At 32.6% G+C, this 17171-nt stretch overlaps 1 protein-coding gene across 5 annotated transcripts in view; it reads left to right on the forward strand.

Moving 5' to 3' along the window:
* LOC106457152 (storkhead-box protein 1-like) overlaps positions 1 to 17171 on the forward strand; it is a 94932-nt gene that overhangs the window by 3625 nt on the left and 74136 nt on the right. For all 5 annotated transcript variants that reach the window (XM_022382963.1, XM_022382966.1, XM_022382964.1 and 2 more), the window contains one exon: positions 1868 to 2503. In XM_022382963.1, the coding sequence (XP_022238671.1) occupies positions 1868 to 2503 (636 nt within the window). The remainder of the gene's footprint in view (positions 1 to 1867; positions 2504 to 17171) is intronic.

Genomic DNA, 17171 nt, shown 5'->3' on the forward strand with positions numbered 1-17171 from the left:
ATTTTCTGATGCATAAAAGTATTTTTAATCTTAAAATGTAAATTACTTTGGATGTTAGATAGGCAACATGAGAAAAGAAAAAAAGGCATGAGAAAAGCATTCCTTTACAAACCTTAAGATTTAATAAAAAAAATTATATTTTGCAAATGAAAGCATTGTAATATTTACTGATAATGTGCCAAATTTTATTAACATTCACTTACTAATTTAAAAGTTGGAGCATGAAAAGTATAATAAGCACAAAATGGTTAGGAGGTTGGTCCCAGGGACCGAGCCTGTGCTGAAAGACTTAACCTGATGATCAGATGGAAGGCAACTGGCTGATCTCATCTATTACCTATGCTTTGGCTACTTAAGTGATAAATAAAGTTTATATTTACTGTGTTATACATTGTGTAAGCTTTTAACAAACATTACAAATATGTTGTACATAAAAAAAAATCTGAATTTCGTATAATATATTTCTACTAAAGATTTGTCTGCGAATTTCCAAAGGCTTTACAGAGTCAATCTGTGTGGAAGGTGATTTTTATGCTAAGAATAGAAATATATTGTTTCATCATCCAATTTTCATATATCATTTGTATAATCTCTAGATCTTCCAATTTTAAAATGAAAAGTTTTTTAAATTTTTGGTAAAACTATACATTTTATCTGTTATTCTCTCTACTCTTAACACTAACTGTAACAACATCACCAATGTATATTAAAACAAATAGCTGACAAACATGAAATAAAATGAACAATGCCCTTTTTTTTTCTTTCTTTGGATGGATAATTTTGCTGGATTAATGATATTCTTATCTTCACAGTTTCAACTGTTAACCCTTTCTCATATCTTTAGTTAATTTTGTGGTTTTATTACTGTAGTTCATACCCACTTGAGCTGTAATTCTCCTCTCAAAAGCAATAAATTACAGCAATAGTCTAGGTCATTAGCACATTTCATAAATACCTTGAACAAAGTGCTTAACCTGCATTATATTTTATGAGTGTAAATTATAACTGTACAAGGCCTCACTTTTTCAATGAACTTAATTCTTATTTTACCAAATCATCTAAATTCTTTTGTAAAATATTAGATCCTTTTCATAGCCAGGAACAGTCAAAACATTTATATCACCAGCAACTTCCTTCATTTATGTTGAAATAATCAAAATTGTTCTAATTTGGAATAGTTGATTATTTTTGAGACATTAATCAGTTTAATCATATCAGCTTATTGATTATATTGGTTAATTGATTTATTTCCCAACTTTACTGTTAAGTGTTTTCCATCAAAATTATCAATTCCTTATACCAATAATGATAAGTTTTGCAGCCTATAAGTTGTCCTGAAATATTTTATAATTGTACTCTATTACCATACAAAACAATTATTGTTTTAAGAGTAAATTTGATTTCACATAGTCTGTACAGACCGGTGTGTAAAATGCATGTAATTCTCAAATTCATGTAAGAGCATTTTCTAAATAAGGTTATAAGAAAAATATTATTGTAAAAAGGCCTTTCGTAGTTATTGAAGAAATCTCAACAGTTTCATTGGTAAACATTTGCGGTAAAAGAGATAAAAGTAACCCTTGTTTAAAATCCTTGAAAATGATACTAGTAGATGAAAATATGTATTATTAGCTAAGATTTTATGCTATTCTAATTGGTTTAACATAAACAAAAAGCAATTTAATAAAATTTTGAATGTAAGACAATAAAACCTTGTGTCATGCGCAGTAAAGGGTACTTGGGGTGATAGGGTTAATTAATTTTGAATGTAACTCAGTGACTTATATAGAAAGGGGTTTAAAGAGGTGCCTGTATTTACTTTAATTTAATGTGAATCATTTTTGATTATGAATATTTTCTTTTACAGGGGATGTTCCTTGTGTGGAAATGGATGCAGTATCTCAAGTCCAATTTGCACCATTAGGTGAAGCCCTGTGTAATGTTATATTTGAACTGAATGCAAAACAAGTCAATGCAACTCTTGAAGTAATATCAGAAAGACTCCAAATTAATTTTCCTGAAATGGTTATACCTCAAGATGAGGTGCTGTATAAAACACTTGGGAGTCTGATACGTGATCGAAAACTCTATCACAGTGGCCAAGGCTATTGTGTTGTTACACCCCACACTTATATTCTGACTTCACAAACCACTGTTAATGAACGACCAATTCTGATGACAAATGAAGAAGCCATAATTAAGTTACATGGTTATGATTCTTTTAGTAGTGAAGAACGTAAACATACACGCACATGTTGTGTTCAAGTGGATGAAAATACAAATTGTTATGGCTCTGAAGGTCAGGTTTTAGAAGCATCAAAATCTTCTGGTAATTTGGAGCGCAGTCAGTCAGTACGATTGTTAAGAGTGAGAAGGAGGAGCAAATCAGAGGAACATACAAAGATTAGTCGAAGTGGTTCTTTCAAATTAAAAAATAACAAGCGAATAGCACAAGAAATGAATGATTCAAAAAGTGATTTGGAAAATCTTGATAATGATAAAAGTAAGTTAAAAATTTTGGTTTTTATTGATTTAAACATTATTTTAAAAAATGATGCTTATTGATTTACAGTTTTTGTTGTGGATTGAAAAGTTCTGTTGTTTTTTTAATACTATTTTTATTTTTTTTACAAATTGCTAAACATGATAGCTTGTGGTTAGTATATGTAGTAATATATGTGATTTAAAATGTCATCTTTAATCAAATTACTAGATATAGTTAAAACTGTTTAAAATATTACAGCACTTTACCACACCATGATTTATCCTATGGTACTTACACTATAAGTACCTGTAAGATTATGCTTTACTTTGTATCACCCTATTAATCATATTCAAACCAGCTCTTTTGTTTAATGATCTCTTTTTATTAGAATTCCCACTTTGCAGTGTAACAATTGTTTACATCAGCTAGTAGTCAAGTAATCATGCAACCCATATGCAATTTTTAATTTAGGAAATTTCATAGTCATTACATTTACACCACTTTAAAGTATGATGTAAAAACACCAAGTTGCCTTTTTAACAACTAAACCTTAAGTATTGTTGATGGATGCATCTTCCAACTTAGTTGTCATAAGACAACATACAGAGAGATTTATTTTGTTATGTATATTCTATGGTACTGTTAATTCCAAAACACACCTCCCCTTACACTTTAGCTTTATTCCAATGAAATGTTCCCTTCTTTGCCCATCTAAGCATTGGTATGAATTCTACCTCACTTGCTCCAGCCTTTATACCCCACTGTATCACCCCTACTTAATTTAATTTTGTGACTCTCTCCACCTACATCAATCCACCCCCTATACCCATTCTGTATATAAGCTCCCCCATTATTCTTTCTTATTCACTTTTTCTCAATGGAAAAAGTATGAAGATGGTCTTACGTGTTTACTGTGGGTTTCTCTTCAGTGCTATTAATACTTTTCCAGTGTTTTCTTTTGAGTTATTTTATATGTTACCAGGGAAAGTACTTGGGTTTTGTCAAGTTATTAGGTTAATAGTGTGTGTGTGTGTGTGTATTCTGGACCCATTTTAACACAAAAGTATAACCTGCATACTTTTTTTGCCATGCAACATGACATAAAATCCATTGTTGAAATGCATTGTTACCAAAATGCACTGACTTTTCTCTGTATTAGAAGTTGTTATATAAGGAATCACTTCTTTTCTGTGTTTTTTGCTAGCTTGCCTCATAAAAAGATGTGGACAAACATGATCATTTGCAGGAAGAGCTGCCATGTTTTGCCCTCTTTGTTTATTGGATCAGCATGCCTCGTCTTTCCATCTCCTGGAGTATCCTTATTTGGTCTCTCAGAGGTTAGACCCTCTACTTCTTATTTGGGTCTCTTAACAAGATTCCCCCATTCCTCTTAATCAATTTCAGTTTTCCAGAATTTGTGTCTTAATTACAAAGGCTTTGCATTTTTTATCATCTACGCAGCTGTTGTTTGAGGCCTATCTTAGATCCTCTGTCCAAATTTTGGAGGATCTTTGTCATCTGTTGATTTCCATTCTGGTCAGGTTATCAATTTCTGCTGTGTCCTTGGTATTTTAGTTGGTTTTTAGCTGGGATCATTTGGAGAGAGATGCTTTACTGGAGGGAGATTGCCCTCCTACGTCTTCCCTTTGAGATCTCAAAGAAGCTCCTTTTTTCAGGCAGTATATTTTTGTGGGGATTCCAGACTTCATGTAATCTCGAGTAGATGTCACCCATCTACATTCTTTACTTTCTACACTGGCTTCTCTACTGTCCTAAAGTTCTTCTATGGGACAATTTACTACATCTCCAGTTCATTCAAATTCTCAAAGTTTTGGCTTATGTATTTGTACCAACAGGCAGTGGTTTTCTTTTCTCTGTAGAATAACTTAAGTTTATGGGTCAGCAACCTCCAAGTGAATTTTACAGTGCACTGTTTTTGTATGGCTGTTTTTAAGTGATGCCAAAGAATCTTAATATTTTCAACAGAAATAAATTATTTGTGAATATCAGTTTTTCATAACTTTGTGCCACTTTTGAATGTTTGCATCTGTTTAACTATGTTTTAAAAACACCCTGAATGAAAAATGACTTGCTTGGGTATGCTATTGATAATGGTAAGGTAGGTAGATAATTTTTTCTACATCTTATTGCTAGATTTAGGAAAAATATCAGAAATTGTGAAAGAAAGTCATTTTGGGAAAATTAGAAATTTGTGGACAAGTTAAACTAACTTAGCATTAACTCTAAATTAACCATTATTCATTAGCACCCACTAATCAAATAAAAAAAGAATTTGAAAAATAGAATGATTGCTAAACTAGTGTGTACAGGCAAACACTACTGAGCATATGTGATGTTGAAATTGAATGGACCCAAAGTTGAAAGATGTTGGCTTAGCTAACCCAGCATCTGTTGATGAACTCCACACAGATGTCTTGATGGAAATTATAGAGTATTTCCTTTTTTTAAATTACTGTATTGGTACAATTATTTGAAGAAGTTAGTATGTCTGTGTACTTTTGTGATTATTGACTTCACTGTATGTGTAAATGACTAATTTTATAATTATATGATGACTTATTCTTTAATAATAGATTAAAATAGCAAACATATCTTAGTTGTGTAAATAAATTAAATATTTTTGATGTTGAAGAAAGCTGAACTCTGAAGTAGTTTACAAATGAGAATACCGTGATAAATTGTACGTGAACATTAATGTGCAGAAATGATCAAACATAATGTGTGGTGGATTGAATGAGTACTTTTTTGAAATTGATGCTGCCTCTCTAAGTTGACAATTATATGAATATATATATAATAATAACTATTTATTTCTAAATAAAAGTGTCAAAGGAAATTCATATACATATAAATTAATACAGTAAAATTTCAGTAGGGTAATGTTTTAATTGAAATGTCAATTGGGAAATATAATCATGCTGTTTGTAAAGAATTTCTGAACTAAGGAATTGGGGGTTGTCAAGATGAATAATTGTCAGATAGAGCAAGACCAGGTGTAGTGACATGGACTGTAATGATATGGTAAGGTTCCAAAATCATTTTAGTATAACATAATCAACTTTTTATCATTTCATAATTATAATAACTAGCTGAGGGTACCTGTAAAGGAAGCAAAAATTCTAAAAAGAAGATCATTATGTAATGCTCCAATTCTTTCTTTTGTTATTAAATCCCTTATGACCTCATTAAATGTTAATTCTATACTCTGCTTTGTGGAAGGTAGTAATTGACTAATTTAACTGATGAAGTACTTGTGTCTTTAAATTTAAAGCCAAAAGTGTGTAAAATGTTAAAATGTGTTTTGTTGCAGGGTCATTTTTTTATCTCCCTTCTTGGGAAAAAATCCTAAATGGGCAGTCTCCAATTACCTTACCAAATATTTTTGTAATTGAACCAGCCAACTCTGATGCAAGCCAAAAGTCTATAAAAAAAAAGTGGAAATGTGCCCTATTACAGTGGCTTTTTACCCCCCTTTTGGACAAAATTCTTAAAACAAATATAGCTGATCTACACTGTTAGACAGTTTCTAGTTACCATTCAAAAAATTATGATAATTGAGGTAGCCAACCATGGGTTATTGAAGCCAAAAGTGTATACAAAAAGTGGAACTGTGTCCTATTTCAAGGTTTTTTTTTTATCCCCCTTGCTAGGCAAAAAATCCTAAAATAAAATAACCCATGTACACCATTGGACAGTGTTCAGTTACCACACTCTGGATTATCTTTGAGGTAAGATGTACACATTTATAAGCATGGTTATGTAGAGCGAAAGTATAATGCTACATATTTATCTCTACAAATTCATTATATTATTTAAGTGTCATATGTTGGTTAATTAATTGTATCCAGAGGGAGTTTGGGTCACAGTGAAATATTATGGATACTGTATATGCTGACATCCAAAACAGTTCATAGGGGTTTCATTTGTTAGAAAAATGAAAAGTTTCAAATCATAAAAATTTACCTTAAAAAACTTTGGAGGCATTTGAGATGTGGGGAAAGAAAGTGAACAGAAGGGAGTGATACCAATTTTACCTGTAGTATGAATAAAGATTTATCTGGCCAAGCCAATCATTTGTTTCAGTGTTACCCTTGACCATCTTGTCCTTTTATTTTTAAGAGTTAATGTTATTTAGTCATATTACATGTAGATGTTTCTTCATTGTTACCTAGTAACAAGTGGGATTTAGATGTTCCATTTCAGCAGGGGCCAAATATTGTTTTTATTAACATCATAGTTGATCATATTCTTAGTATTTTCCAATACAAAATACAAGGAATACCCTTGTATGATATTCATTGTTCAACAAGAAATATAGGTGGGAAAAGTGAACTAGTGTTATCCATTCATCCTTCAATATTTGTAGGATGTTCCTTCATGAGTATAAATTGTATAGAACTGAAGTGACAGTTGGATTTTTTTGTCAAGACATGAATAAGACAGACTGGCATGACTGTATAGATGGGTATTTGCAGGCAATCTTTCTTAGTAAAATATGTTGCCTGTTCTGTAAATGTTTCATAGTGTTTTGGATACTTTTTATAAATGTTATAAAAACATGACATTTTCATAATTATACCACTGGATCATGTACATTACAATACAGTAGATAAAGGTTTTTGGAAGGTCAAGGTCACATCAAGATAACGAAAGTTTTGATGAAACTTGGTGGACATATGTAGAATATTATTCCTCATTGTCCTGCCAAAAACGGTCCATGTCTGTTGATAACTATGGACATATGGACACATTTTCATAATTTTTGAGAGCTGAATATAATCAATGCTGCATAGCAGAGGTATATGCTGTACTGAGTGCCCTTTTAGTTTAATTTGAATCACGTATTCAGCTCACTTGTCATTTGTAATGTATGATTTTTTTGTATGCTTTACTCTTGCTTTATATTATTTATTGCTGGCCATTATTGTAATATTTTTTCATAGTGTTTAATTTGATTTTTTTGTATTAAGTAGAACAGTAATTTTGATTAATTTCAAATTTCTCATGTAATTATGAGTTATTTGTTTAATTGATTGTTGGTCTAGTAAGGTGTTATTTATATCTTAATTTGTTTCTTCTCACTTTGGATATACTTAACCAAATTGCATGTAGCTTAGAACAAACTTATTCAGTAATATCTGATTGTAGTTCAAAAAATTAAAATAATCTAATATACTTTTCTATCATTGTTTACAATGTGAACTTTCCTAAATTTTACTTTAAGACACTATTTGGAAAACAAAACTAAAATAACAACATTAAAACTTCTTCCATTTGTTGTTATATTTAAATTTTTTTTATTACTGATCAGAAAGTTAAATTTCTTGTATCTATTCAGTTTTAGCTTGACTGGTATTCATTAACATGTATTCTTTGATACTTTATTTTGTTGCTTGCAGTAGTCACCAGTTCTAGCTTTAAATTATAAAAACAACAACATTGGAAAGGAAGGCTAACTATTGACATATTAACTTTCTTATTGATAGCACCATTATCTTTGTCAGGCTAAGTAACAGGTTTTTATAACAATATTCATGGTCAAGTTAATTTTATATTTAATAACTATATTTTATTATTTTGCTTGCTTACATTGAATATGATAAATTTAACAATAATATCCAATAAATAAGGATTTGAATCATTATAATATTTTACTGTCAACTACTATGCTTGTTAAACATAGATAAGCTTATCTTATATCTTGTCATATAGTAAAAGAAATGTGCATAACTTTCAAACAGATATGTTTAATGTGAAAACTTTTCAGGAATGAAGAGAACATCTAGAGAAACTGTAAAAAATTCCCATATTTGTGGTTTGTTCCTGAGTTCCCTATATTTCCATCAGTTTCATTTTTTAATGTCTGTGGAGCTCCAACTAGTCTCTTATCCACAAAACCATTTCTAGTACAAGCATAAGTTTATTTATTTTGAACATAAATAGTTTATAATCTATTATTTAGTTTACTTAGTGATTTAATGATTATTTTGTTTTCATAAAAAGTGTATTAAAAGTTAATTATTTTAAAAGCGATTGTTCTGACAAGTTTCATTATGTAACTCGATATGAGTTGTATGTTGTGTATGCAGTTTAATTTTTGTTGTAGGCTTTAGTAATATTGTTGACATCATCTTATTGAAGCTTCCAAGTTTTTCTAGTTATGTGTAATTTGTTGCTACTAGAGGGCTTGAGATTTCTGGATTATTCTGTCACATTATAAATATGTGCAGATGCAGAAAGTAAAGTAAGAAAAAGTTAAGTTAGTGAAAGTGAAGTTAAACTGTGTGGTTGTTAGTTTAGCCACAATTGGTGATATCTAAAGTGAGTTTCACAGTAGTATTGTAATGACAGAAATAAAAGATAATAATTTGTCTTGTCAAAGGGTGTTCTAAAGTAACTGAACCTGCCTGTGCGGACTTTGGTGAATAGGAGACAATTATTTAAAGCTCTGGATACAACTGCAGTAACCCATAGGGTAATGTAAGTGAACTTATCACTATTGTATTGTGATAAAAGAGGAGAGAATAAATAATATGTCTTGTCAATTGGGTTCTAAAATAATTGAAACAACCTGTGTGCACTTTTGATGAAAAGAATTATTTATTAAAGCTCTTGATTCAACTGTGGTAAACAATAGTGTATCAAAATTTTTTACATACGTTTAACTTGCTTTGAATATACATATATATATATTATTTTAAAACAACTAGATTGTGTGCTGTCCATTTATTGTTGAAATTTATTCTTCAAATTTATTGCCAACAAGTCACAGACACCTACTGTAAAGAATCCCGGCTCCATACTGACAAAACCTGACATTTGGCAAGCCAGCCAGGATTAAACAGTGGTAGAAAAAGACGTGAACAATAGTGGAAGTAGGCATATATATACACACAACTCTAGTGGTGGCAAAAATAGTGTAGAGATTACAATCATGCTATATAAGCATGTCAGCTGATTTTGATAAATGGATAGAAATGGCTGAGTGACTTGGGCTCAAAGATGATGAAGTACGAGAGTTTGTTAAACAAGAACAAGAGAGAAAGGAAGAAACAATGGGGTCAGGACCAGCTGAACCAAGCTGCCCAAATTTGATGAACAGAAACATGACATGAATGCTTTCCTGAAGGGATACGAAAGAATTGCTCAAAGTTAGAACTGGGATAAAGGTGACTAGGCAGTCTGTGTTGGCCCACTTCTCACAGAAAAAGGTCTACAAGTATATGCAGGCATAACATCAGAAGATGCCTAAAAGTATGACAAGTTAAAAGTGGCCTTCCTGAAATGCTATGAACTTACCAAAGAAGGTTTTCATCAGAAGTTCAGAGAAGTCAAACCTGACACTGTAGAAACTGTATTTCAGTTTGTGGCACATCTACGGTAATACTTCACAAGATGGACTGACATGGCCAAGTGTGAAAATAATTTTGAAGGACTGGCAGATCAACTAATACGTGAACAGTTCATGATCACTTGCTGAACTGACTTGTCACTGTTCCTAAAGGAAAGAGAACCAAAAGATGTGGACAAGATGTTAAAGCTGGCAGAACAGTATATGGAAACCCATGAAGGGTGTATAACTGGCATGTCCAAGAATAACCAGTTTACTCTTTCGACTCTGAGACCGACCCTGTAACCATAACCTTGTTATAGTTTACATACAAATAACTTTTAATATTTTAAGTGTATCTTTACAAAATTTTGAAGACTTATAGTAAACATTAGAAGCCTTTTGCACACAAAAAATCAGATCTTTTAATGAAGTATTTTTATTTAAATTCATCCATGAAAATATTGATTTTTTTTTAACTAGTCTGAGTGCCAAGTGATTTTCATGTCAAAATGAAAAATACTTTTCGTCATCTAAAAAATATCAAAATTCCTAAAACCTCCTAAATGCATTTCAAATTTTTTTTTTTTTCACCAAATCCTTATAGTTTTGTTATTTTCTCTATCCTATCTCAAAATGGTATCAGTCAATTCGACCAACCACGTAACCACCAAAAAAAAATTGAAATAAACCTAAATTAACCTTCTTTTCTTTCTAGAATGACTTCAAATTGTAACCTGAAACTACATTTGTTTATCCTAAGTAGCTCTAAGTTCATAACATTATACATCTATTTATAATTACATTTTAATGTTTTATTGCCCTTCTAACCGTGTCTACCTGCTATTCTCACCATAAAAGTTGTAAATCACTTGGGGAACATGCAGCTCACGTTATGCTATCGAATTACATTACCCACGAGCTGCTTGCATGTGTGCCTTGTAAACCATTTTAATTATATTATTATTATTACTTATTTTACCTAATCTAGTTTTAAATAACTTAAAAAGATCCGTATTTTTAGATTTTAGTTACTTTTATAATAATAAATAAAGAATAAATCTGATAATTAAGAAATAAAGTACTTGCACAGTTCCCTCGATTGCGAGGGATAAGCCTGATTTTTTTTAGTGATTATAGTAAAGCAGTAAACAATTTTTATTTAATTAAATAATACACTAAAGAATATAGACTAATAACATGCAAAAAGTAGACAAATTCACTTACCTTTCAAAATTTTCTTGGTTTTCTAACAATGCGACAAGAGCCGTTACAAATTCTTCCAAGCTAGTCCTTAACTTTCTCAAGGAAATGAATCTTGTACTGTGAGTGAAATTGACGATATTCTGTTCAGAATACAACGTAATACAATACTTCATTTGATAGATGAAACCACAACTTTCTATTGGTTATAGGTAATACATAATGAAATGTAAGAGAGAACTATCAATGAATTGCGAAAGAGAGGATGTGACAGGAGGGATCTAATTTTGTATTCAATAGCTCTGTAACCAAACAGAATTGAAGGCTATAAAAATTATGATTTGTTTGAGCAATAACGATTTTATAGAGAGTAATTTGCATTTAAATTCATGCATTTTCGAAATTAATTAATTAATTTTCGAAATTAATAATTTCACTCACAGTACAAGATTCATTCTGTTGGGAAAGTTAACAACTAGCTTGAATGAATTTGTTATGGCTCTTTTCGCATAGTTAGAAAGCCAGGAAAATTTTGAGAGGTAAGTGAATCTGTCTGCTTTTTGCATGTTATTAGTCTATATTTACTGGTGCATTATTTAATTAAATAAAAATTATTAAGTGCATTTCTATCTGTAGTATAAAAAATTAGGGTTAACTCTCTTCAAAACCTGACAGCAAGAAAAAAGAAGGTAAGTACTTATTTCTTGTTTTTCATATTTATTCTTTATTTATTATTATAAAAGTAACTAAAATCTAAAAATATGGATCTATTTAAGTTATTTAAGACTAGATTAGGTAAAATAAGTAATAATAATAATATAATTAAAATGGTTCAAGAGGCAAGCATGCGAGCAGTTTGTGGGTAATGTAATTCGATAGTGTAACATGAGCTGCACGTTCCTTGAGTGATTTACAACTTATAATGGGATGGATAGTAGTTAGACATGGCTCAAAGGGCAATAAAACAATAACATTTAATTACAAATAGATGTATACTATTATGAACTTAGAGTTACTTTGGATACATAAATGTAGTTTTATGTTACAATTTGAAGTCATTTTAGAAAAAAAAGGGGGTAATTTAGGCTGACAATATTCTGTTCAGAATACAATGTTATACAATATGCCATTTGATAGATGAAAACCTTGAATTTCTATTGGTTATAGGTAATATATAATGAAACGTAAGAGAGAACTATCAACCACTTGTGAAAGAGAAGATGTGACAGGTGGGTGTGGCAGGAGGGGTCTGATTTTCTTTTTGATAGCTCTGTAACAAAAAAAAACTGAAGGCCATAAAAATTATGGTCTGTTTCAGCAATTACGATTTTATAGAGAGCATTTTACATTTAATTTCGTACATTTTCGAGGAGTGATGGATAAAATAGGGATGATGACAGGCGAAGACAAAATTTGTCACTTGTGTTGCACTGGTGGAAATTCAGGATTTTTTAAAATATTTCCTTGTAGAATTAAGAACTTAAAACTTGTATATTATTAAAATATAGATTATGAACTGATATTTTATGCTATTCTGATTGGTATAGCATAAACAAAAAGTAGTTTAATAAAATTTTGAATGTAAGACATTAAAACTTTGTGTCATGTGCAGTAAAAGGTACTCGGGCCGAAAGGGTTAAAGTCAAAATCAGTGGTCGCTGACCATGAGCAGGAGTCCACCATAGGTGATTAGAACTTAATGGACAAAAGGGAGAAGAGATGCTATATATTTGTTATATAGTCAGGCACATTGCAAATAAGTTCAAATCCATCACCAACAAGCAACAACAGAAATCTCAACATAAAGCAGCTGGAGCTACATACAAAGATAATGCTGGCAAGAAGCAATATAAGAGTGACTATTACCATGGGTGCTGTTGCCTGAAGAAACAGAATAGTGACAACCTATAAGATTAACCACAAGAAGGAAGTGTTATATTTATGATTGATCAGTGAATGACTAATGGTCAGCTCGAGTTACCAAATGGATCGACAGTGCCAGTAGTAATTTGAGCATGTGATGAATATCAAGAGATGATAAATCCCAACATGCCAGTAGATGAAGGATATGGTGGGAGCAAGAAAGTGAAGGTGCAATGAGACACTGGGTGCTGTAGTGTAGCAGTGAGAACCAGTTTAGTGTCAGCTGATCAGATGATGGGTAAGGTACACCTGTGTGTGTTAATTGATGGGAGAGTGACATAGTTTTCTGTAACAGAAATATAGGTGGATAATCCATACTACATAGGAAACCTTGAAGCCATGTGTATGAAGGCACGAATCTATGACTTAGTGATTGGGAACATACCAGGTAGTATAAACTTGGAAAAACTAGACAGAATGAAGACTGATGAGGCATCTGCAGTTACCACAAAAGCCCAAGGGAAAAAGAGCAAGGAAAACATCAAGCCCTTTCAAGTCTCTAAACGTGACATCCTGAATGTAAGTCCACAGGAGCTAAAGGAAGCACAGAAGAAAGACCTGCCACTGCAGAAACTTTGGAACAGTGCCCAAGAGAAAGTTGAGCACAATGCATAGGCGGAAAGAGACTTAACAAAATAGAGGACCAGAAAGGAGTACTGTACTGGATCTCTCAAAGCAGTTCTGCTGGGGAAGTCAAACCCATGAAAGACAGTCAGAAGCTCTTCTATAACAAGAAGGTTGGACAGAAAGTCTTAGTTCTGTTACCCACAGCCAAATTCACCCTACAGTTGAAAAGACTTTTGAGGTGCAGGAAGTGGTCAACAGAATGGACTATAAAGTGAAAATGGATGGGATGACTAAGACATATCTCACCAATCTACTAGATCTAAGACCACTGGGTGGAGATGAGACATACAAAGCCGTCAACATCAGTAAAGAACTGATTGGCAAGCAAAACGAAAGAAGTACAAGATCAAAAAGAAGACAAGGGATCCTGTCAATGTGAAGCCCTGCCAGATGCCTTATACAAAGACAGACCAACAAGGGAACTGTAAATGTTGGTTGAGGGGAAATGAGGAGACTTATTGTATGAACTGAAAACACTCTTTGTATATAGTATAAAGATATTGTAAATATTTTTCTTGAAGAGGGGCTTATTGTTGGATATACAAGACTGTTTAGCTTAGGAGTTATTACTCAGTTTATTTAGTGATTTCATATTTAATGATTATTTAGTTTTCATAACAAGAGTATTTAAAGTTAATTATTTTAAAAGTGGTAGTTGTGAAATGTTTTTTTACGTAACTTGATAAAAGTCATATGTTGTGTATACAGTTTAATTGTTGTACTAGGCTTTAGTAATATTGTTGATGTCATCTTACTTGGGGCTTATGTGTAATATTGTTGCTACTAGAGGGCAAGAGCTTCTAGATTATTCTGTCATGTATTATAAATATGTGCAGATGGAGAAAGTGAAGTTAGACTGCGTGATTGTTAGTTTAGCTGCAATGGGTGATATCTAAAGTAAGTTTCACAGTGGTATTGTAACAACAGTGACAATAAAGGGTTGTTCCAAAGCAATTGAACCCACGTATGTGGATTTTGACAAAAAAGAGACAGTTATTTAAAGCTCTGGATACAACTGTGGTAACCCATGGGATAACATAAGAGAATTATTCACTATTGTATTGTGATAAAAGAGGAGGGAATAAATAATTCATCTTGTCAATTGGGTTCTAAGGTAATTGAAACAGCCCGTGTGGAATTTTGATGAAAAAGAGAATTATTTATTAAAGCTCTAGATTCAACTGTGGTAAACAGTAGTGTATGGAATTTTTGTACATACATTTGTTTTGAATATATATTATTTTAAAAGAAGTGGATTGTGTGCTGTCTGTTTATTGTTGAAATTTATTTTCAATAAGTCACAGACACCTACTGTAAAGAATCCCGGCCCCGTACCTACAAAATCCAACAAATAAATATTAGAAAATAAGAAAACTGACATAGAGTTAGAATTATTGTTGTTAACTTTTTCACTACGGGCCTCGTCCCAGGGCCCATTCTTGTAACCATGTTGTGCTTGTTATAGTTTTCCTGCTATAAATTTTAATACAGTAAGCATAACTTCACAAAATTTTGCAGTTTATTAGTAAAAATTACAAGGCTTTTGTACACAAAATATCCAATTTTTTTACTAAGTTTAAGATTTTTTTTTCGAATGTTGACTATTCAACATGCAAAGCAGTTATGATTTTATGATTAAAAATACTTTCATGCATCAGAAAGTTTTGGATGTGCTGCATTCTACCATCAGAGTGTTCTTTCATTAGGTTTGCTCTAAGATGAACATGGCTCTCATAGATGCCTTTGCCACAACTCTTGTAACTACAATCTTCCTCTCTTCTTGTTCTCTGTTCTTCATCCTTTGGCTCTAGCTGTTGATGCTCTCAGCCAAGACTGGTTTTATCTTTTTCTAATGCCTATCCACTTCTTCCCTCCAGTTCTTATCTTCATCTTTATACACAACACTTTTTGTTGGGTACTGCTAGTGGCATCTCTTTGACCAGCTCAGCCTTAGCTTCCTCTGCTTTTTTACGTAGTGTCAAGATCCCCTTCCTTTATTTAGTATCCCTTGTTTATTGCTTCCATCTCACATGTCTGTTTTTCATCAAGGGATATCATCCCTTCATCTTCATATGTGAGATTGTTCTGTCAGTTGTCCATTGAGCTGTGAGATGGACTCCGATTGTGTAGCATTCTTCTTGTCACATTCCTGTCACTTTTCCACTATGTTAATGGAAGTGTTGTATCTTTTGTCATTGATCCATTCACCACTCCCTTCTTCCTGCCTGTCCTACTGTGAACCACCTTTCCATCTTTCTGCCATTTTTACCTGGCTGTTTAACCATAATTTGTCAGTCTCAACCATTGTTGGTTATTGGGTGGCCTTATATGCTACATTTCACTTTTCTCGATACCACAGGGTGTTTTCTTCCTCTGTCTTTTCCAATCTTTTTCTGCTCCTTCACTCTTCACTGACCTCCTCAACCAACTCCTATGCCTGACTGGAATCATAATGTGGTTTTGCATGCTCTCACTCATGTTTGTTTGAACTGTTGGCTCCTTGCCCTCTACATCACCTTTCTCTCAAGACTTGTTTCCTCCTTCTTGCCTACAGTCACTATCATCAAATATCTATGCTATTGATGCTTCTTGCACCCTCTTTCACTGCACATGTGTACTCTACCTGGACAGATTTTTCCTTTCTGAAACTTCTGCCACTTTTATCTCTTCTTTGTATCTCTCACCTATATGATCATTCAGACCTAGAGTGGTTCCTGTGTCTTTTTCGGGCTGCTTATTGTTGTTTGTCATGGGCTTCTTCATTTTGAGGCCCCTGCCATTATTTATTCCTACCCTGGGACTTTTCTTCTTTCAGGGATTTATCTCCTTCTACCCTTACATGATGGATCCATCAATTCCTTTGACTAGTATATTCTCCTCTGTATGTGAATACACACAGGCTATTTCCTATTTCATTGCATTAGATTTGTCACTTGTCTTACTTTCTTGCTTCCCACTTTCACTATCTCTTGGATGAAATCCTCCAGATGGGCATGTTGCCAACTCCCCACATGTTCATCACTCATTACCTTCATTTTCTGGCTGTATTGTCTCCCATAGGAATTTGACATCCCTTGGTTGCCATTCTTCAACCAATCCATAATCTTTGAGATTGGTATGTTTTCTTTATTTCTCCATTCTGCCAAATAGGATCTTACCAGGTGGCTGATTTGCCTTCCAGGGTGTACTTATTTACAAAAATCTGCATAGAGCCAGAATAAGTGAAAGTGTTCAGTTATCCAGAATGTATCAATTCCATGGACTATCATGGAAAAAGTAGGTGCCAGAGAAGAGATTACTCAGTTCTTTGGCCCGCACTTGCCTGCTTTTTAACATTGGGTTTTGTGGTCACCTGTCGCATTGTCTCTAGGAAAAGATCTTTTGCACTTGGTGATCTGTTGGGGATCTAGGCACTTCTTCAAGTCACCCCAACATACATTTTCTTCTAATGGCTGGAGACGGCTTGAATGGGTAATGAAGAAAAACTTTAATACAACAGCAAATGTACAACGTTTCGACAAGGTTTTGTCATCATCAGGTTATTCGTACCTGATGATGACAAAACCTTGTCGAAACGTTGTA

Source organism: Limulus polyphemus, unplaced genomic scaffold (assembly GCF_000517525.1).
Source record: "Limulus polyphemus unplaced genomic scaffold, Limulus_polyphemus-2.1.2 Scaffold297, whole genome shotgun sequence".
Classification (NCBI taxonomy): Eukaryota; Metazoa; Arthropoda; class Merostomata; order Xiphosura; family Limulidae; genus Limulus; species Limulus polyphemus.